At 42.5% G+C, this 21,849-nt stretch overlaps 1 protein-coding gene across 1 annotated transcript in view; it reads left to right on the plus strand.

Annotated features, from left to right (window-relative positions):
• Positions 1-21,849, plus strand: part of LOC146636636 (glucosidase 2 subunit beta-like) — a 175,984-nt gene that overhangs the window by 149,300 nt on the left and 4,835 nt on the right. The window contains exon 13 of the mRNA XM_085350952.1: positions 810-881. Coding sequence (XP_085207078.1) covers positions 810-881 — 72 coding nt within the window. The remainder of the gene's footprint in view (positions 1-809; positions 882-21,849) is intronic.

Here is a 21,849-nt window from a genome sequence, read left to right on the forward strand (position 1 = left end):
CTGGAAATGGACGTGTGGCTAATGGCACTGACTTTGTGCTCTTTTAAAATAACATCTCACTATTTTCTCTACATTGCTAAATATACAATGTTATATACGGTAACAGTGTGCTGGGTTTTTGTTGTTTGTCTGAAGTTGGACTGATGGCAGCTTATAGTTGAAATGTTTTTGTCCATTGTTAGTAGACACTGTGAAGTATATTATAAAAAGAGCACCTGTACTGTCTTTTATACAAGGATACAAGGACTTACTAACCTTTGACAGATGCTTCCTAGGGGTACACTACAGCTCCTGCTGCTGCTCCTGATAACCTCCAAAAACCTGACTTACAGATAATTTGTGCTGATATTACCATCATCAACAAAAGATATTCTTTGGTTGCTGTGGTCTTTTACTGTTTTATAATCTTTGTTCATCTTCATCTATCCCACGTAGTTCACAGAAAATGCTGCCATTTGTTTTTTTCCTTTGATAAGTCAAAATAAACCCTTAATAAAGCCTGGACTTTACTAGAAAACCTCTAGATCTTTAGAGCTATTTTTTGCATAAAATGTAACATCGTCCAGAGTGCTTTCAAAATGTCCTTGCTAATTTCTTTTGTATATATGGTGGTTGCCGGTGTTGCACCAATATCTTTGCTTATGCCATGATAGTACATCACTCAAAGGTTCCTTTTGTCCTAAGGAGTATTTGCCCTGATGTAGAATGGTCCTGAGAACTGTGATGGTTACCAACTTGAACTTTTATCTGGGACCAGCTAAAATCGACAGTTTAGTGAGTACGTTTTGGTTTTCATTTTGTCTCTGCAGGTATACTTATACCCTGTGCCCATTCAATCAAGTTACACAAAAGAGCACGGCAGGAGTAGAGGTCTCATTAGGGTAAGTACCTCAATCACTGTTTCTTTTGTGCACACAGTTAAAATCCCAATCACTGACCAGCCGGGGTATGTCTGCGATCAGGTGGGAAAAAATTAAAGACAGTTTATAGAACGACATCTTTCCAAAGCGCTTAGCAGTACTCTGAGTACTGTGGCCTGAGATTCTATAGCAGAGCATAGTCAATATTTTAATATGAAGCCACAAAGCACTTCTAGTACAATTCACATACATTTTCCCTCCCCTGGGCTTTCATCATGCACTAAAAGCCAAGAAGGGCATTTTGTCTTATTTATACCAATTAGATAAATTCAGTGACAGCATTGTTCATTTCACGATTCGACCTGAAACAAATCCCACCCCTGCACTCCCCAGAAAGCTCTTTAATCATTGTTACAGTGCTCATATGAAGTTACCCTAAGACCAATATTTGCACTATTGATTCTTTTTTATTGTTATTCAATCTCTGTTAGCTTCGTATGACCTTTAATCAGTCACTAACAGATCTTTATTATATTTTTAATACTTTTTGATCAATGACAAAACGGAGCAGCTTTCATAGACTGGTGGGGTTATATTTCCTCAGCCTCCAAGGGTTTCAATTTCATCAAAAGGTTTACATTCTGGTCTTTTACCTTACCCTTGGGGAATGTCTTTGTCAACTGTTGGACACAGGTGTGCATCAAGAAGGCCGTGTGCTATGAAAGAAGCCACTCAGTCCCCACTGAAATGCACCTTTAATTGTCATAAACGTTTTTATTTTGATTCTTTGGAGATCTATCTGCTGTTAAGCAGTATATACCAGTGAAATATCTACTGCTTGATTGTATTTTTATCTTGCATGTGACTTTAAACGCTGGCTGTTATTCAGTCATTAGTTTTGCTTCGGCGACCACATCACCTCACCTTTCTCTTCACCGTAACATCTCTGTCAAAAACAAGAAGAAAAAAGAAAGCATACATCAAACGGATGGTTTTTTCCTGTTTATTTACTTACTTTTTCTTCTCTTATGAATTTTTGATTTAAGGTGATAATTATGGGATAGGGCTGAACGATTATGGAAAATAATCTAATTGCGATTTTTTTGCCCCAATATTGCGATTGCGATGCGATATGCGATTATTTTTTAAGGTCTTTGTCTTCTGTATTATTAAACAAAGACAAGCAATACATCATATAGTATGGCCAATACTATATTACATTAATTTTAAACTGTTCTTTCCTGGAAGACAGACCTCTGTTATGATGACATGAGGTGATGCATGAATTGATGACTGACATTTTTATTTAACTTCTTCAATCACAACAGTATATTTGAACATACACAATAGTTTATTTTTAGCTTACAAACATCTGAGCATAAAGTGCTGACAAGGAACCCTGGTGTAAACATTAAAATGAAAGTCAGTACAATGTGCAGATTGCAGAAATATACATTAAAAAAAATCAGTGGCTTTACCACACTCAGTTTTTCGACATCTGTGAACTACTAGACAGTCATTCAATTAAAAAATAATATTAAATAAATAAAACTAATAAATAAAAAATACACACATCTTACTGATCTCTGCAGTCAGTAACATTACACATAAAGTGCAAACATAATAGCAATTGTATAAACACACACACAAACACGCCTTTAAAGTTTAAAGGCGTGAAATTGGACGGTCTAGCCTTCTGAATCAGAAGGCTAGTTCTGATTAGCGTCACCGCTGTCTCGGTGGAGTTTAATAAACTCGGCCGTCTGCTTCTTGCTATCTAAAATATAACCAGACACTGGTGTAAATTCTCGACCGTCTCACACTTCTGTTTAATAAGTTTTCTGTTTGACGTTTAGTCAGCTGTGTGAAAACCAAGGAGGAACCCACCCGGGGGATTAATAAAGTTTTATTTTATCTAATCTAATAACTTTAATCTCAGCCAAACCGATTTACTCACGAACAAACAAAACACTGAAAAAAGCCCAACAATAACATTTTTAGGTTGTCTAAGTGACTTATATATTACGTTTAACCCGAGCAGCGAAACTCCGCGGTGATCTGAAAATGATGTGCCGGGAGTTGTGCCGTTCTCGGCCGCATCAGTAACCCTCGAGCTCCCGGCTAGCTGTCGAGCTGGTGGGTAGCAGACGCCTCTGAAAACGTCGAAGCACTTTTGCAAATATGGGATATCTTGATAAACCGAGCAGATATTTGATGTTTACACAACTACTTTCTCGCCTGAAAATATGTTAAAAGTTTATTTTGTGACCCAGAAAGATTAGTATGAGTAATTTTAAAACTTAGTAGCGGCCGCCATTGCTGGAAACTGGAGTTTGGCTGGGCCGCGCTATGAATTCTGGGATATGGTAGTAATTTGGACAGCCTTCGGCACGTCGCTGTGACGTAATCGGTCTACAAATGCGGCCTCAGGAGGATGCAGCCCATGAATTTGGACATGTCCAGAGTATAATCGCAGCCTTTGCGGTTAGAAAATTGCACTTGATCATGTCGCGATATTATCGCAAATGCGATATATCGTTCAGCCCTATTATGGGATGTCGCCTCACTGTCCTTTTCCACTCTCTCATTAGCCTTGGCTGTCCGTCACCTGACACTTTTATAGGCTGCAATTATGGAAAACCTATTCCATCCACACTGACACCTATGCAAAAAGCTTTTATGATCCACGTCAGCTCCTTCCCTAAGAGGAAGACCGAGTTGCGCTGGTGTTTTTTTCCACTCAGCGACCACACAGACTAACAACTTGTTTTGCGGACGGATAATAAAAAGGTCTAAAATGGCCGTGGAAAATTTGCGACACGGAGTCAAAACATTTTGTCTGCTTTGAGATGCGATGCCATTAGGGCCCAACTTGAAGTAAGACTCGAGATAATTTAACTGCAATTATTCTTCCGTGCAGATACAGTGGGGGTTTTTTCCCTTTCAGGTGGAAAATTAATTGGAATCTAAAGCAGAGCTGTTTTCTTCTTCTTCTTTTCTTTTTTTCCACCACCAACTCCCACACTATGCTCACTTTTGGAGCGTAAAGTGCAATGCTTCACCATGTTTTTAGCGCAGGAAAGAGGAAGAACAGAATGCTAACTGTGAGTAATGTGACCCCAGCGCTTCTGCCTGCCTGTCACTCATCATGGTATGGAAGGGCAGAAGGACTAAACGAAATCAATGGTCAAACACGCCAAAATCTCTGCCAAACAGGACTCGAGGGACAGATTTCAAATGTATATTTATTTATTTTTTCCCCACATTCCAGCGTTTTTTCACACTGATGACTAAGACTAAACACAATGTTGGATTTTTCCATAGAAGTCAGAGAAAAATAATAATGCTAGCTTAATATAAGTTGTTATCACATGTACCTCATTGGTATTTTCTGGGTGTAGGCGGGCTGTGCGGCTCTATATGATGTACTATACTGTTTCCAGAGTGCGTGTAGTGAAGGTGGACTGCTTTCAGCTGAGGCAAGGGGGAGGGGAGGCACATGAATCATAGCTCGCATGGTGGGTATAAAGTTCATTTTTTTATCCAGACAGACCATCAGTCAGGCCTTGCAGGATGTGGCCGAGCCTCCTGATATCAATCTGCATGGAGGCCTCCTCTTTCTCCCTAGAGGGGGTGAGGAGGGAGAGGGGAGTGCTTTGATTTAAACGGCAGCATTTATCACACCTGCTCCAGCATCCTAAAGGACAACCATGTGAGACAGAGAAGAGGTGGCGGTGGTGTCAGAGAAACAGCATTACCATGCGCGGCCTCCCACTGGAAGCGTGGCTGCCCTGGCGATGACATTGCTAATACTCGCTCGTACGATTTTCTGACTAATTTGGATTAGTCGTGTTACGTTTCCGTGGCATTAAATTGATGGCGCCGCTGCCGAATTTCGATTACGGCTGACGGCCTGCACAGTTTGCGAAGTGTGTCACGGCTCATAAAAGTTGAAATTGTACCCTGAGCCTTAACCTTCCTTCATGCTTGGTTTTGCAGCATAGCTTGCCGTTAGACCATTAACTACACAAATGTTTGCGAGGAACAATAAATCAACCTGGCAACGCTTTCTTTTGCAGCTGCTCGCTCTTATATTGTGGCCACACACTGCCAAAGATTTCATAAGGCACAGCAGTCACTCTGTGCTTCCAATTATCTGTAAACGCAGATATTATACAACACATATTCACCTCTTGAATTACAATATCTCTGTTTTCCATTTAGCTTTCCTGCCTTTCGGCCTCGGCGTCACAAGCGCTTCCTGAAATGGCTATTGTAACACTAACATCAGCCATGATAATGATAATAGAATAGGAGAAAATGCTTGCATTGCTACAAACACTATCCCAACGTGACAGCGTCGTCCATCTTCATAATGTCCCCGCGGTACCCACCCCCGCCCTCCTCCTCAAAGGGCAGACATGCTAGGTACATTGACAAGACAGCAAATGCAGAGCTGCTAAATGCTTCTGGAAAAGTCCAAACAGAGACGCACGCGGGCAGATCTCTTGCTACCTCTGTGCTTATGTGAGGTATTGCAAGCACTGCCGTTACAATTTGTTTGATGGAGAAACACCACATGCAGAGAATTAATACTGTGTTAACAAACAGAACATTGATCATATTGTCACCAGCATGTCATATTAATTTCCAAAAAGCCAATGTGGTATTGAGATCACTCCTTACAACGTGGGAGGAAATTTGGACCGTTCTTCCTTAGAGAACTGCTTCAGTTTAGCCATATTCTTAGTGTGTCTGGTGTGAATGGCTGGATGTCTGGGCTCTGACTGGACCGCTCCAAAACACAGATTTTCTTTGTTGAAAATAATTGTGTGCTAGAGTTGCTTTAATGTTTAAGGTTATTGTCCTGCTGTGTCATCCAGTTAGTGCTGACCCAAGGCCCCAGTCGCACGGGTCACGGGGGAAAATACAGGATTAAACACCGCCACCTTGCCAGCAAGCTATTTATTCAACCAGTAGACAAATTATATAACGTGTTATACAATAAATACATGTCCGGTAAAGCGCAGTGTGACTGACTTTTTAGCTAACGTAAGCTAAAGTGGCAGTGTCTGTTTTTGTTTTTGACGCTGTCGCCGGTACGAGATTCCGGAATGGCACCACTTACCTCAACATCCAGCTGTGAAAGCTGCATCAACCTGAGCCAAAAAGTGATCGAGCTGGAACAAAGGATATCCACGCTATACCAAATCCAGGGGGCTGAATGCGAACTTGACACGATCCTCCTTGGCAAAGCTCAAACCACCGCTACTAGCGCTGAGCTAGCCGACACAGTGCACCATCCAGCTGCTGTGTCCCAAGATCCCGCCAACAGTCAACACAGGCTCTCAACTTGCGTCGCTGGTGCTTCTGCCAAGGACGAGAACTCCTGGTTTCAGCTAGGGGCCAGACCCAAGGCTCTGGTCAGCTCCACTCCACTCCAACCAGCGCCATGGACCATGGTTGAGACGCGCGGTGGCTGCAGAGGGGGCAGGAGGATCCGTCTCTCGCACCCTCACCCCTCCGGTGCGGTAGTATTGGAGAATAAATTCAATGTCCTGGATCCTGTGGACTTTCCTCCTCTGACCGCTAGCCCTCGCCATCCCGCTGTGTCGCTGAGGTCTGCGCCATCTCCACCACTACGCCCCCGGAGCCGCGGCGGGCAACCCGACGCTGTGGTGCAAACTCACCGCAGAGAGCTGTGCTTTACCCCGGCTCCTCGGAGAAGAGGACCCACGGCGCGGCTACCTGGGAGTCACTCACGCAGTCCGGCTGGCGCATCTCCATCTGAACACCCCCGGTGTCGCGGCGCGGGCGTCTCAGATGGCCAACAGCCCCCGGTGGCACTTCCTCTCTCCACGCTGGTCCTCGGGGATTCCATCGTCAGGAACGTGCGGATAAGGGGGGCGCTCACGCTGTCGTTCCCGGGAGCCACTGTTGTTGACATAGTGGACAGAATTCCCAACATTCTGGCATCCCACCCACAGGTTAACCGGCTCATCATCCACATCGGCACCAATGACATCCCCAAACAGCAATCTGAGCTGCTGAAGTTGGACTTCCTCGAACTCTTCAGCCTCCTTGGTCAGTTGCAGGTGAGTGCTTTTATCTCTGGGCCCACCCCCACCTGTGGCAGAGGGATAGGCCGTTTCAGCCGGCTGCTCAGCCTTAACACCTGGCTTTCCTCTGCCTGTATCTCCCACGGCGTGGGTTTTATTAACAACTTTGATGCCTTCTGGGAGAGGAGGCATCTTTTTGGGGCAGACGGGCTCCACCTCAACGCCTGGGGACGCCGTTTGCTGTCCGCCAATTTGGCATTTGGCGTACAGCACTCCCGCACATCGCCACTGTCTGCCACTGACTGATGTTCCCCTGGTCCCAGCTCCTATATTTGTTCCACTTTTAACAGTAATACACAAAACTCTGGACTAGGACCTTTCTCTCCCACAGTCAACACAAAACCCGTCATAATCACAAACAGAGAGCAACAGAATTATCATAAATCCAGTAACTCCAAAAACATTAATAACCTCCGGCCTCTTCAAAAATATCAACATCCATTCAACTCTATTGTCAATAATCCACCAGTCTCAATCAGTATGGCACTTTTAAATGTACGCTCTCTATCGAACAAGTCTTTTATTATTAATGATTTAATTTTAGATAATAAATGTGACTGTTTATTTTTAACTGAAACATGGCTGGGTTCGGATGCACCAGTTGTTCTCACTGAGGCCTCCCCACCAAATTTTACTTTCTCTTTTTCTATTAGAAGTGGTAAGAGAGGTGGTGGGACTGCATCTTTAACCAACAACACACTCACCACCAAACACATTTTATTTGATCATTTTACCACTTTCGAATTCCATGCATTTTAGTCAAATGCCCCCCTGTGATTTTACCTGCACCCTGCGATTTTATTTTTAATCATTTCAACAGCAAACTGAAGAAAAGCCTTGACTCCGTTGCTCCACTCACCACCAAAAAGATTAACGTAAAACATGCATCACCCTGGAGAAACGAAGAAGTCAAAAAACTCAAAAGAAATTGCAGGGCAGCAGAAAGGAGATGGAGGAAAACTAAAAATAATATCAACCATCAAATATTTTCCGAGCAACTTAAAATGTACAATAATACATTAAGGAAGTCAAGAAATTCATACTTCGCCAAAATAATCAGTATTAACAAAAATAATCCCAAGGTCCTCTTTTCCACCATAGATCATTTATTTAACCCTGATTTTAACAGCTCCCAAACTCTGTGAGCAGTTTGCAGACCACTTCAGGGGAAAGATCAGCGCCATCAGATCTGATATTTTATCTAATCGTGATATGATTTTAAATACATCTGAGGGCTCGATTGTACCTGAGGAGACACTGGACAGCTTTGTCCTGGTTAATGCTGAGAACTTTCAGAAAGTTTTCTCCACAGTGAGACCCACCACATGTCTTTTAGATCCAATCCCCTCTTCACTCTTTAAAACACTTTATGGATTTTTTGAAGCTGAGCTTTTATACATGATGAATTGCTCTCTTCAGTTGGGTGTCTTCCCTGCTGCCTTTAAAACGGCGGTGGTGAGGCCCCTTCTGAAGAAGAGCAATTTGGATTGTAATGATTTTAATAACTACAGACCTGTATCCAACTTACCATTTTTAAGTAAAATCTTAGAAAAACTTGTTTTTACTCAGATTACTGATTTTCTCAATGATAGACAGATCCTGGAGATATTCCAGTCTGGATTTAGGGTGAACCACAGCACAGAGACGGCTCTCCTAAAGGTTTTAAATTATCTTAGATGTAACTGGGACTCCCAAAAGCTCTCAGTCCTGGTGCTACTGGATCTAAGCGCAGCCTTTGATACAGTAGACCACGCTATTCTTTTAAACAGACTAAAACACATGGTGGGCCTCTCTGGTGCTGTACACAACTGGTTCACTTCCTATCTCTCTGACAGATCTTTTATGGTGAGTATGGATACATGCTCCTCTAAGATCCATAAAATGACATGTGGTGTGCCTCAAGGGTCGGTTCTAGGCCCTGTACTTTTTAATTTGTATATGTTGCCTCTCGGCAGTGTCATCAGGAGGCATGGAGTGAACTTCCACAGTTACGCTGATGACACGCAGCTGTACATCTCCGTGTCTCCTGATGACACCAGACCAATGGATGCCCTTTTTAACTGTATCTTGGATATAAGATCTTGGATGGCAGAAAACTTTTTACAGCTTAACCAGGACAAAACTGAAGTTTTAATTGTCGGTCCTGAGGCTCAGAGAGAGAAACTCTTGTCTAAATTACAGGCATTTTCACTATGTCCTTCACTACAAGTGAAAAACCTGGGTGTTATTTTTGACTCTGAGCTTGGTTTTATCCCACATGTTAAACATGTAACCAAAATTGGATTTTATCATCTAAAAAATATAGCCAGAGTCCGCCCTATTCTCTCTCGGGCCAACACGGAGATGCTGATGCATGCTTTTATTACCAGTCGCATTGATTACTGTAATGCCCTGCTCTCTGGTCTTCCTAAGAAGAATATTTCAACTTTACAACTCTTGCAAAACTCGGCAGCTCGTGTGCTGACGAAGACCAGAGGGCGGGCCCACATTACACCGGTTTTAGAATCGCTGCACTGGCTCCCCGTGTGTTTCAGGATCGATTTTAAAGTTCTTTTATTGGTTTTTAAATGTCTTAATGGTCTTGGGCCTTCTTATCTCTCAGATCTGCTTTTACCATACGAACCCTCGCGGACCCTGAGGTCCTCTGGTACTGGCCTTTTGATTGTCCCTAAAGTCAGGACACATACTCACGGAGAGGCAGCTTTTCAGTGGTATGGTCCTCGTCTGTGGAACAGCCTGCCGGAGGAGCTCAGGGCCGCAGAGAACGTACATGTTTTTAAGAACAGGCTCAAGACCCACCTTTTTAATTTAGCTTTTACTTAGCGTTTATTTATTTTTTATGCTTATTTATTCTATCCTGTTATTCTATTATTAATTTAGGATTTACCTAATATTTTTTTGATTTTATTCTTATTCATTTTTTAATCTTCTTACTCTATTTATAGTTATATTTATATTGTATCCTGTTCTTATTTATTTTATCATTTTACCCTGTATATATCGTATTGCGTCATATCTCCAGTGTTTCCTCGGAGGGCGCTCTCTGCACCGGGGCTGTTATTGACCGTGGCTGCTGGGTCTCTGGGGTCCTCTCAGCCTGGCTGGGGGGCTCCTTGGCCTCCCTCCTGCTGTGTGCCCAGCCCGGAGGCTGCGGTCTGTGACCGGCTCCCGGTGCAGACGGCTCCCTGTTATAATGTTTCCTCACTTGGCTCATGCGAGCCCAGCCCAATTTTTACTCTTTAAGTGTGCGCGTGTGTGTATGTGTGTGTGGGTGGGGGTGGGGGGATATATGTGTATTGAGAGTGTGGGGAGTGAGTTGGAGGGTGGGGTGGGCTGCTTTTAACTATGTAAAGCACTTTGTGCTACATTTTTTCTGTATGAAAAGTGCTTTATAAATAAAGCATTGCAGGGGCCGGCGAGCAGCTTGCTTGCTCAACATTTAAGCAGTTAGCCTAATGTTTAAACCCCCCTGTTTTTCTTTATATCCACAACAGTTACAGAAAACCCATCTCTGGAAGGTATGCCGTCATCACAATGTCAGGCTGTAATAAATCAGAAATATTTATGAAGGTGCCTTTAAACTCGCACTAGGCTAACCACACGGAAACAGATTGAGCTGTAGTGGTACCAACAAACACAAACTAATTTCTTAACATTAAACAATTTGCGCCAAAAGATTCTAAACAATGTAAAAAAAACCACAAATCCTAGTAAAGATTTGAAACGTGTGGCCACACAAAACCAAAAGAGGAAGAAAATGCATTAAGGGAGTGACGGTGTCTTATTAATAAAGATGCGTTTTCCTGCAGACAGAGGAGGATGGGATGATTTAAATGTATCTGCGAAGGAGGACGGGATCAGTCGAGGGGTCATCCAATGAGTTTTTGTTTTGGGACTCCGGGGAAATCAGGTGGCCACGCAGTCAGGGTCATGGGGGCCAGCGTATGTTGCCCCGCAAAGTTCAAGGAGCTGGGCCTTCTATTGTGCCGGGGTCAGACCGCTCTACACTCATCATCATTGAAAGCACACGAGGAGGGAGGGAACAAAAAAGCATTGCAGGGGCCGGCGAGCAGCTTGCTTGCTCACCCTTTGCCCTTGGAAACACGCTGTGTTTGACAGTCCAAGCTTGGAATGCGCCCAACATCCAAAGCTGAAAACAGGATAGACAAAACAAGAATAATAATAACTCCTAGACACGCTGCTGGGCGACTATAAGCAGACAAGCCATAAAAGAACAGTGGAAGACTACAAAGGGAAGATTTACACCACACCTATGACTCAGGCTCACACTTTCAAAATAGGGAAATGTAATAAGGAAAGGTTATAAATGTTGCACTATATGAATATTATGATTGAAGCCGATGCATGGGCTGTAGAGGTAGGCGCAGATTGTGCTAGTGTGCTATCGAGTCAAGGGAGAAAAAGAAAGAGTATTGTGAAACGGGGGGAAGAGAAAAAAAAAGGCTATTAGTGTTGTCAGTTACTCCTGCTGGTTCATATCGCTCAGTATTCAAACCCACAGGTCTCCCTTGAACTGCTTTATTGAACAGTAGATTTTCAAACAGAAAACAGTGGAGAAGTGAGGTAGCCTAGCAACATTGAAACCACAGTGAATGACTGTGTATGCCCACTGCGAAGGAGCCAGGCAGTTGAAATGACAGCGCAGAGCAACCCCAGAGAGAGTGGGATGTGCTGGCCACCGTGAAAAATACAAATAGGGTGGCTGTTTGTGCCGGTATGCGGCAGACGTACGTATGCCGCTTCCAGAGTGGCGTTTTCTCGGGCTAGCGTTTTCTCACACCTGTGGCTAGGCTCACTTACGTGACCCCATGTTGACCACACGACCACACAAAAGATCACCAGAACGTTATGGAGGAAAATCTTCCCAGATACTGACAAAAAAAATGCAGCTATTCAAATGCCTTCAGGCACTAGTTTGAGCAAATTTATTAGCACAAACCTAAGAAAGGAGAGGCCACTCTTTTCATACGACCATGGTAATATGAAATATGCTCAGTGGATCGATAAGAGTCAGTTCTTCATGAATACAGCTGAAAAGCGCCACGTCTTTTTAGAAGCATTAAAAAGGAATGAGGTCCTGATGGAAAACATATCGCTCCGTTCTCATTTTTAGATTGATTACTATTCACTCGTAGTTTTCTGCAGCGCTGCACACGCATAAACAGGAGAAAAGCACCGTCGCTAATTATCTCGATAGGTGGCCATTTCATTGCACAGCAATCATGAGGGAGTTTTAAGATTATTACTGTAAAACCACTTGAGCACTAGCAGATTACAAATGAGCACAAAGCAACTGAACATCGACCCGAGACAGGAGCGATGCACATCGTCGTCTCCCGACGAAATAACCTTACTTGGATTGGTGGCTACGAATGAAAATATGATCTAATAATGTGTCATTTTCAGGGTGCTATTAGCTGATTTTTTGGAAAGTTTTTTTTTTTTAAAGATTTCACAAATCTGTGTAACGTGTTCGTGAGAAATGTTAGGATTCAGAATTTTAGTGACTCTAGTTGAATTTTTAACGTTACCTCCAACAAAAAGGCTGCAGAGGAGCAGCATGCACATAGACATAACCTACATCCTCCACATCTATAATAACCACACACATCCTCATGGCCACGCAAAGCCAGAACCATGAAATATTAGACAGAAAAGTCTAATTTTTTGAAACTTGTCTTTATTCAACCAACTGAAAATGTGTATTTAAAAATAATCATTTCTACTACATTTACTGCTTTATTGTACTCTTTATTTACATTTTATGTGGGGAAAAAAATCACACTGATGATGTAGAGGTCTCAACGCTCACAAAAACTCATCTACCAAATATGATACACTTGACGTTAATGGGTTTAAGATGCTGTTTATATGTTTAACGCACTCAATATTCACTCTCTTTCCCACTGCCACGGCCCCTCAGCTCACCCATGTCCTTGTTCTGTTGAACTGGTGACATTTAACTGGCTAGGTCTCATGGGAATTTTTAAGCCTCCACCTAGACATACTCTCTCTCTCTGTATGTATATATGGAGGACAACAAAAATGAATCAACATTATTATAAATGCAGCAGTTTCACAGCTCCAGCCCTTTGGCAGTACTGAACCCAGTGTAAACTGTAAAGGCTGCTTTCCCCAAGATTAAATTTTGTATAATTTGCATTGTTACAAATTGTGTTGCTTACATCAACAGTTTAATTTTGGGAGGCAGTGGGTGGGCTAGATCAATAGGATATCCGTACAGCACAAACACACATTGTCGCCACAGACTAATAAACACAAATAACTCTTATAAAAACGGCCTTTCAGCCGCTTTGCTTCGTTCAAGTCGCGGATTCCCTCTTAAATTTTGGCTCGATATAGACTTGGCATTATGCATAAAACGATATTTTCTGACTAATGTTATGGCATAGTGTTTAGTCCTTCAACACCCACCGTGCTGCTGCAGGTGGTTCGCTTATATGCGAGCAAATATAACTTGTTTATTGTTAGAACTTAGCGGCATTACAATGTCTCCGTACGCTCGACATCGCACCTGGGTTATATTTACAGCAGGCCGATCCTTTTGAAGAACTCTCACCTTTTTCTAGAGCTAATATTTCCCCTTTTTTTTTAAATTATTTGCAAAGTTTCTTGTTGCAAGCGAGTTCAGCGTTAATGCATAATAGTCGACCCGTCACGTGGAAAGTAGGCGCGCTGCATATCCACGCGTGGCAAAAAGACTAATGACTGTTTGTTGCTCCGCTCTTCTATATTTTTATGCGCTCACTTAATGAGTGCAGGGATGCTCCCTTTCATGTGTTCATATCAAAGCCAATCCCTTAATTGTTTTGATAGGCAGTTGTGGAGGAGAGAGAGAGAGAGCGGGTAAAAAAAAAAAAAAAAAGTATTTATTTTAATTATTTATTTGTTTCATCTTATCTAAGCCATAATGATTTAACCTACAGAGCAGCGACAGTTCCACTGGAACAAGTGCATAATTATACATTTAAGTGTTCTACTTAATGTGCTCGTTTTCAAGCTGTCAAGGTCATTCGCTGGAGTGCCATTAGTGAGGAGAGGGGCCCTCTTTACCTGGAAACATGGCAGCCCGCAGGATCATACAATAGTACACTAGTGCAGCCCACTCTGACAGCCAGGCAGATACAGGAATTCATTTATATAACACCCTCACTGATATAAGAAATGAAAGACCTATATATAAATATATATATCTGTTCCTAATGTTTTTATGATATATGGTCCCTGCACTTAACAGCCCACGCGCTATCAAGGGGTAATGACTCTTGTGTGTCTGAGGAGAGGGTTAAAGTGATGGGGAGTGGGGAGCTGACACTGTGAACCCCCGATGGCCTTTCTGCTGGGTAGTCATGGCAACATCTAGCCCAGTCGTTAATGAGGCACAAGTGAGCTGTTAACAGAATACTGATTTGGGTTTGACATCAGCCCTGATTCATATCTGTCAGGTGTTGATGAAATATGCACCCCGACTCTGCTTCATAACCGCGCATAAAATGGCCTCGGCGTGCAGTCTGTGCGGCGAATGCAAAACGCAACTCGCCGCGCCTGTCGTGTTTTACAATTCCACAGCGATGACGTGGGTCAGCGCGCTCCACCTTAGGAGAAGTGTGCGGCAGAACAAAGAAGCGTGTCTTCACGTAGCCCGCGTGCTGAAGGTGAGTTCGTTCGTACGCCGTTACGCGTAACGATGCATCTCAGTCCGGTTCTGAAAACTTGCATCGCAAATATGCTTGAAAAAAGGCAATGTGTCTTCTTTGTGTGTCAGTCATGTGAAACAAATGGAAAGCAAAGCCCTGACTGAGCATGTGCCCTTCACAGGTTCCTTTGCCTATGAATTATTTATTAAGGTGCTGGGCACCGTGGGTGGTCGGAGGGTGAGAGGAGTGTCAGTGACTGGCACAGTAATGACAGTGCATGGGCTCATCTCAGAAGGCTGCTCTCTGATTGGTGACCTGACATGAGGAAGTAAAGGTTATAGCAATGCCTGCTGCTGCTTCTGCTGCTTTGCTACGAGATGAAACCTTTTCTTTTTCCCCTCTTTTCCATTTTATGGCGCCGTTTCGCAAAATCCAAATTAAACCACCAGCGTCCAAATTACTCTCTCTACCTGCCGGTGCCCTGGCCCCTCTCATGCTGTAAATGATTACGGCATTAACTGCATAGTGAGGGGACTAACGTGCTGCTCCAGACCCCGTGTTAAAGCAGCAAAAAGCATAGCTGTGAGGCATAATTCATTTGCTGCGGCAGCTAATGAGTGGATGCTACAGTGGGAAGGTGACAGTAATAAGCGCAGACATTACACCATCTTAACATAGGTACTGTATTTCATTAGTACTGCAGGTGGTGAGGATTCAGTGTAAGGAGCCGGTTGTTGAAGAAGTTTTTATGAGTAATTTGACGCTGAGCTGGCATATCTGATGTGACAGTTCCTGTCGCTTCATGGCTGCAAATGAATAGAGCGCTTCTGAAGGAGCGGGCTTGATGTCGATGCTCTCTGTAACAGAAACTGATGGGAGTCGCCTCTGAAGCCGTTTATCTGTCGGTAAATTGGCGTGACGGTTGTGTTTTAATTCGACTGTTTCTTGTTGCCAGACACGCTTGCAGTGAGATGTAATTGCTACCTGATTGTTTAATGTCTCTGCTGCGTTTTTGTAGCTTGTCCTTTGAGTAAATGTAAAAGTAAACACGTCCTTTTTTAGGTGTCTTTGTGTTCACTTTGTTTTTAATGAACTACAATCTTTCACTAACCTCGACTAAGCCCAGTGAGAACCTAAAATAGCCGCGAATATTTGTGGCTTCAAGCACGTGGTCATTAAATACTCTTCATTCTGAAACACTGCAGATTCAATCAAGACTTTCTCGTTCTGTCGGTAGTGAAAGTCATCATGTTTAATCACGGCGCTCACATGAAAGCCATTTGTAGAAGAGAGGATTGCATTTTGAAGAATACCAGTATGAGTTTTTTATTGAAAACTCATACTTATTTTGTCTTAAGAGAAAAAAAGTGATTGAACTTCCACTTATCAAAGTAAAGTCTAAACTGGAGAGTCTAACGAGAGATTTAACCGACTGTTGACTTTGGTTTTAGTCATTTGCTGGAAACTTGCACTATGTGCCCTTTAACTGTTATAACCAATGGTATTTAAGCATGCGTCCTTTGTATGACTGTGTGGGTTCTCCCCGGGTACTTCCTCCCACAGTCCAAAGACATGCACTTAGTGGGGTTAGGTTAATTGGAAACACTAAATTGCCCATAAGTATGAATGGGGGAGTGAATGTGAGTGCGATTGGTTGTCTCCGTCTATATGTTAGCCCTGCGACCTCTCCAAGTGTACCCCGATTCTCGCCATAAGACAGCTGGGATAGGCTGAAAAGGATAAGCGGAAGCGAATGGATGGATGGGTAGACAAAAACAGAATTCTAAAAGTCTCTATTTAGTATGACCGCACCTTCACACAACTTGTTGTTGTTTCTGCCTTTTTTTCGGTTCTCTGTCAAGATGATCCTACACTGCCTTAATAATGATGTAACATGTTATGATTAAAGTTTCACGTATGTCACGATAGAGAAGGAGGGTTACTTTCTTTTTCATTTAACTGTATGTGAAGCATGTTTAATGAATGCATATACTCTATGCAGGTAGTTTGGTTTTAATGCACTGGTTGATGCTTCGTGTCACTGACTTCAGCTTTCTAATGTCTACATAGATACAAAGAAACCTCTGTAGGCAAAAATAGTTGAGGAAAGATTCTAAAAGAGGCCACCGTGGTCTTCTCTTCCTGATGGTCTTCTCCAGTGAAGGCCTGGTCACACACCGACATGCCCATTAAGGCATGCAAAAATACACTTCTGGCCCAGATTCTCCCCCCGCTCGGTATCTGCAGGGTGTTTCAGCACCAGAGTAGAGTTGTCCAAAATGATAATTGCTTCTGAAAGGCTGATTTGTGGCTGTATCAGAGGGGGTAACTCTCCTGTCATTGTTGAGCGAGATTAGCCGTGGATCTTCGGGATTTATCACTCGAGGCATACGGATTAGCACTGCGATGAAGTTTAAAACAGAATCGCTGGCGACCACATCATTTTTGAGAAATAAGAGGAGCTTATATCAGCTCAAGTCATTATCAGAAGAAGAAAAGGGGCCTAATCAGCTCTTTTAATGCTAATTACTCTTCATGAGGATTAGATTATATATATTAAAACAAAAAAAAAAAAAACTGCTCTGACAGCTATAAAGTATTGTTTCAAATTCCTGAAGTGACAGTTTGGATAATCAACAACATATTGTAGTCCCACCCCCATCGTTTCTAATATATACATATAAACACACACAGCAGGCCTGTTTGTGGGCACTGGATTAAATGAAATCACAACTCCACCTGCTTTTCAGTATATCAATAGATATCACACCTTAGTGGAGACCAAATTAAATGAAATTGGCTCCCTAATGTGCACGGGTAAGAGGCATGTCTGGATTCTCCGAGGCTTACCATCTCACCAGCAATGCAAACTAGATGTATGGATAATAGTTTTAGCTGGCCGGATACGCTGCTATTACAGGTTTATCTTTGATGGAAGGTGCCTTTTATAGCATTAAGAGAGGCCAGACAAAGAAAGGATTGTAACGCAGATATCTGGAAATAAGATTGTGGACGTTTTAAGCCTGAAAAAGAGCATGGCTTCAATATCTTCCATCATTAATCATTAAAAAGGAAGTCTGGCTTTGTGGACCCTCGTTTCCTGTGGTTGGAAATGGATTTCTACCCTCCGCTGGCAGCGCTAATCTATTTACATACTCAAAATATGTTCATCCACGCTATTCTTCTAAAACCAGAAAAAGACGTCTGGTTTTTTTGTTTGTTTCTCGTCGCTGTTTGAATAGTAATGTTTGGAATCTCTGTAGCTCTGTTCAAACAGGTGCAGTAGATCAGCCAACAAGAAAATACATATAGTAAAGCAGATCATTTAAGGAGACTGACCCTGCTGCTACAAGTGTGAGCGAGCATGATTTGTGTCATGGCTGCAGCTTAAAGCCAAACTGTGACAAATTGGATGAGAAAATGAAGTTGTCACTGAGCCAGAGGGGTCAATTTGCACATTTGGGTTCAGCTATATTGTCTGTCACGGGGTCAGAGTAACATATAGTAATGTTTATGCACCCTGGTGTCTTGAAATTAAGCTTCTTTACACAGGTGTGAACACCTGGCAGTGCACTAGTCTGTTGATAAGTGTGGAATGGCTTTATAAAACGGCCTGCCAATACCGACTGCGAGTAGGTATTATTACGGGGAATGATCTGTCAATAAGATTCCATCTCCCGACTGGAACACTGGATTGTGTTGGCTATATCTCAGCAATAACTCAAGCCTAATTGACGGGGGCCTATGCCGCCTCCTGGGGCACGAGAGAGCTGACAGAGTGAGAATGGAGATTAAGGAAGGAAGTGAAAGAAGGTGAGGCGAGGGAATGAGCTGTGTGTGCGTGTTAGGGGGGTTGGGGGGCTGGAGGAGGTCGCGATGGATGAGCCGGCGCAGAAGTGATGCGCAAGGGATCGCCGGTCAACTCGCAACGAGAGCAGGAGCGCTGTCGCTTTCTCCACTTGGCATGTCTGCCGGCCCTGACAGCAATCCATTCGAGGGCCTCCTGATGCTAACTGAGTGCTAAAACCCAATCAAACAGGCTCGAAGGAAACAGGCGAGGCGCTCGGTCCCGAGCCGGCTCCCACTTGTGTGAGCAATTCACCTTCGACTGACCCGTTCGGGCGTCTTAAATAAGCCATGCGCATCAAGGAGAGCAGAAAAGTCACACTCGGGGACCTGAAGACGGCCGTGTGTCCGTACGAGCAGGAGAGTGTTTTTGAAATCAGATCACTCCATATTTTCTCTTGTCAAGGTCAAAGGTTTGTTTCTTGGAAACAACTTAAACACCCAGAATAGAGAGTCTTTTATTTGTTTACAGCCTCTCATTATGACTATAATAACAATTATTATTATTTCATGTGTGTCGTTTAAGATTTATGGTAACTTGGGTCAAAAACGAAAAAACTAACAAATTTTTGTTGTTGTTGAGCTTAAGAGCAATGCACTTTACTCAATGTCAAGCTGTCAGCGTAATATCCTACTGAGATCAATTAGGACCACCAATAAAAATATTATAATAGGTCATGAAATAAAGCAGATTAGCCTTCATAATACTAAACGCAATACTCAGAGCAGCTCTTGCTATGTTAATCCCCTGCGTCAGTGCAAGCACATTGATCAAGGGCTGGGTCCTTGTGACAGGATTGGTGACAGATGCACTTGTGCAAATTAAAACAATACTTTGAATTTATAGCTTTTTGCAGCTCTTTATCTTGGCTGATTAATAGAAGACCAACAAGCCATTAGAGGGGGGAGGGGCTGCAGGTTTATTTTTCCCCATTTGCTGTGTGTTTTCCGGAAAGTGAGGCAAAGATTGATTCTATTACTCGTGCTTTGTCTTGACAGGAAAATAGTTCCTAGCTGGAACAAGAAGGCAAGAGATCAGAGCAAGACATATTTCAATAAAATCTTCAGTCAGTCATGCACCGAGACTCCCCCTCCACCCCCTCAACAGGATTACAATCTTTTTTTTTAAAAAATCAGTGCTTACCACCAGCGCCGCTACAGTTGACACCACCTCAAAGAAGCTGCTCGAGCTCAACAAAAGATCAGAGGAAGTTAGCCAGTAAAAACATAATGAAATGGCATCTGTCACTACTGTGTTGGATGGAGTCCACTGGCACCCTGGTTTGCTTTGGTTTTCATAACTCCCCTTGAAATGTTTGGTGAGAATGTAATTAGCTAGCACTGGGCAGGCACAGCCTCATTCGAGATAGGCTTCTCTGTTTTCCTCTTCTCCTTCCCTCCTGCACACAGTATTAATTCTGACAAAACGGTAATTAATATTTCCCCTCCATTGTTGAACAGGAGAGGGGATGTGATTGCCTGTGCCAGGAACCAAACAAGGGCACTGCCAGGCTGCCCATCTTGCCAGCTTTTTATTTTCGCTGAGAGAAAGTGATTTTCAATAAGCCAACTGAGTGGTGTTCACAAAAAAGGAAAAAAGTTGTGTTTTTTTTGGCGGAGTTGGTCCTGGTTAACTCTTAAAAGACCATTTTTAAGACACACATGCACAAACTTAAAGGTGCATTAAGTCGTTTTTTTAGGTTATTTAATAGAAAAAATAATATTATATTCAAATATACATTGATTAGTGTTTAATTAATTGATGTGTTCTCAAAAACATCTATTAAAAATACATACAAGTGGGCGCTCTTTTGAAGACGCTGTCATGTTGCCCCGTCATCTTGAACACAGTGGCCGAGGTGGACATTGCCCTTCCACCCATTTGTGTTTTACCTATGTGACTAGAGGTGGTCAAATATGTAATATTCGAAATGCAGAGGGGAACTCGAAGGTGTCCACTTGTAGTGGAGGAACATTCACTGAACCTTCAAAATATGAGGAATCTTACTTGTGTTTTACTTTTATGGAGAAGAGGTCCGCTTCGCCAAAGAAGGAAAAACACGAAGGAAAAAGACACCGTCACTGGCATCAAAATGTCAACCTCTTCCTCTTCACCTCAGGCCTCATCTCCTGAACTGAAGTTCGAGTTCTAACACAAAAAATGTGCTTATTACCAAATTAGATAAATCAGATTACTCCTGTGACCCTCCCATCTCTGGACAGCTGAAAAGCAAGCTGACTAAACAGCAGCCAGCTAAGTTTACCAAGCATCATTCACTAAGATCCAGCGTTAGATCCATTTCAAAAACCGTTTCAGCAACGCTAGCTAACAGCGACAATAACAGCAGCGCTTACTGACAGAAAAGCCCACGATATCTTCAGTATCAATATCATCAGACAGAAGTAAGCGTCACTGACTCATTGAGTCGTATCAATCATTATAGACACGGCTGTTTTTGACCCGGCATAGGCAGCTGAGGTAAACAGTGGACTGACAGCCTACCTAGGAAGCAGTAGACTCTGTGGTGGATCCAGACTCTTTATTATTGGAATACAGTCACTACTGATGAGCAGTGGCCAAAGCTGTAGACTCGGGAGCAGTGTTGGGCAAGTTACTTTGAAAAGGTAATTAATTATAGTTGCTAGTTACTTCTTCAAAAAAGTAACTGAGTTAGTAACTGTTACAAGATTCTAAAAGTAATTAATTACTTGAAAAGTAACTATTGTGTTACTTAAAAAAAAAAGTCTAACCCTCTGGGGTCCAGGGTATAATTGGCCATTTTTAACTACTTTTGATTTTCCCTCCACATTTCACCTTTAAAAACTATTTACTTTGCTTTGTTTGGTATCATTCTTTTCAGCACAACCTCACGTGTCTGAATTTACAGTTATGTTTTCATTTTGATGTACTGTATTAACACAATTGATCTAAAATCAGACAAAAACTTAAAATCTGAGTAGAAAAAGTTCTATTTTTCACTGTAACAACCACAAATATGTTTATTGAATCATATTTTATAACTATAACTAACTAATAGAAATTGTCAATTTTAAAATCATATGCACAAGTTTTGTAAACAAAGTTATTTGCAGCCATTCACCTTTTACCCTCTTTTTTTAATAACCATTTCAAACTATTTAGATAACAATCAGCTGTTCTGCATTCAATAAGATGCCACAAATTATTTGTGCCACTCCGAATATTTCTGTCCACTCGCTCTCTCTCTCTCTTGCCGTCACCCCTAAAACTTCCCGCTCTTCCTAAACAGCCAAATCTCCCGACGTGGCCTATCAACACAATTTAAAAACTGGTATATATCACCTTGTTGCTTTGTCATCTTGAAG

This window comes from Diplotaxodon limnothrissa, linkage group LG3, assembly GCF_057381915.1.
Source record: "Diplotaxodon limnothrissa isolate DT_005_m linkage group LG3, D_limnothrissa_male_GT1.1, whole genome shotgun sequence".
Lineage (NCBI taxonomy): Eukaryota > Metazoa > Chordata > Actinopteri > Cichliformes > Cichlidae > Diplotaxodon > Diplotaxodon limnothrissa.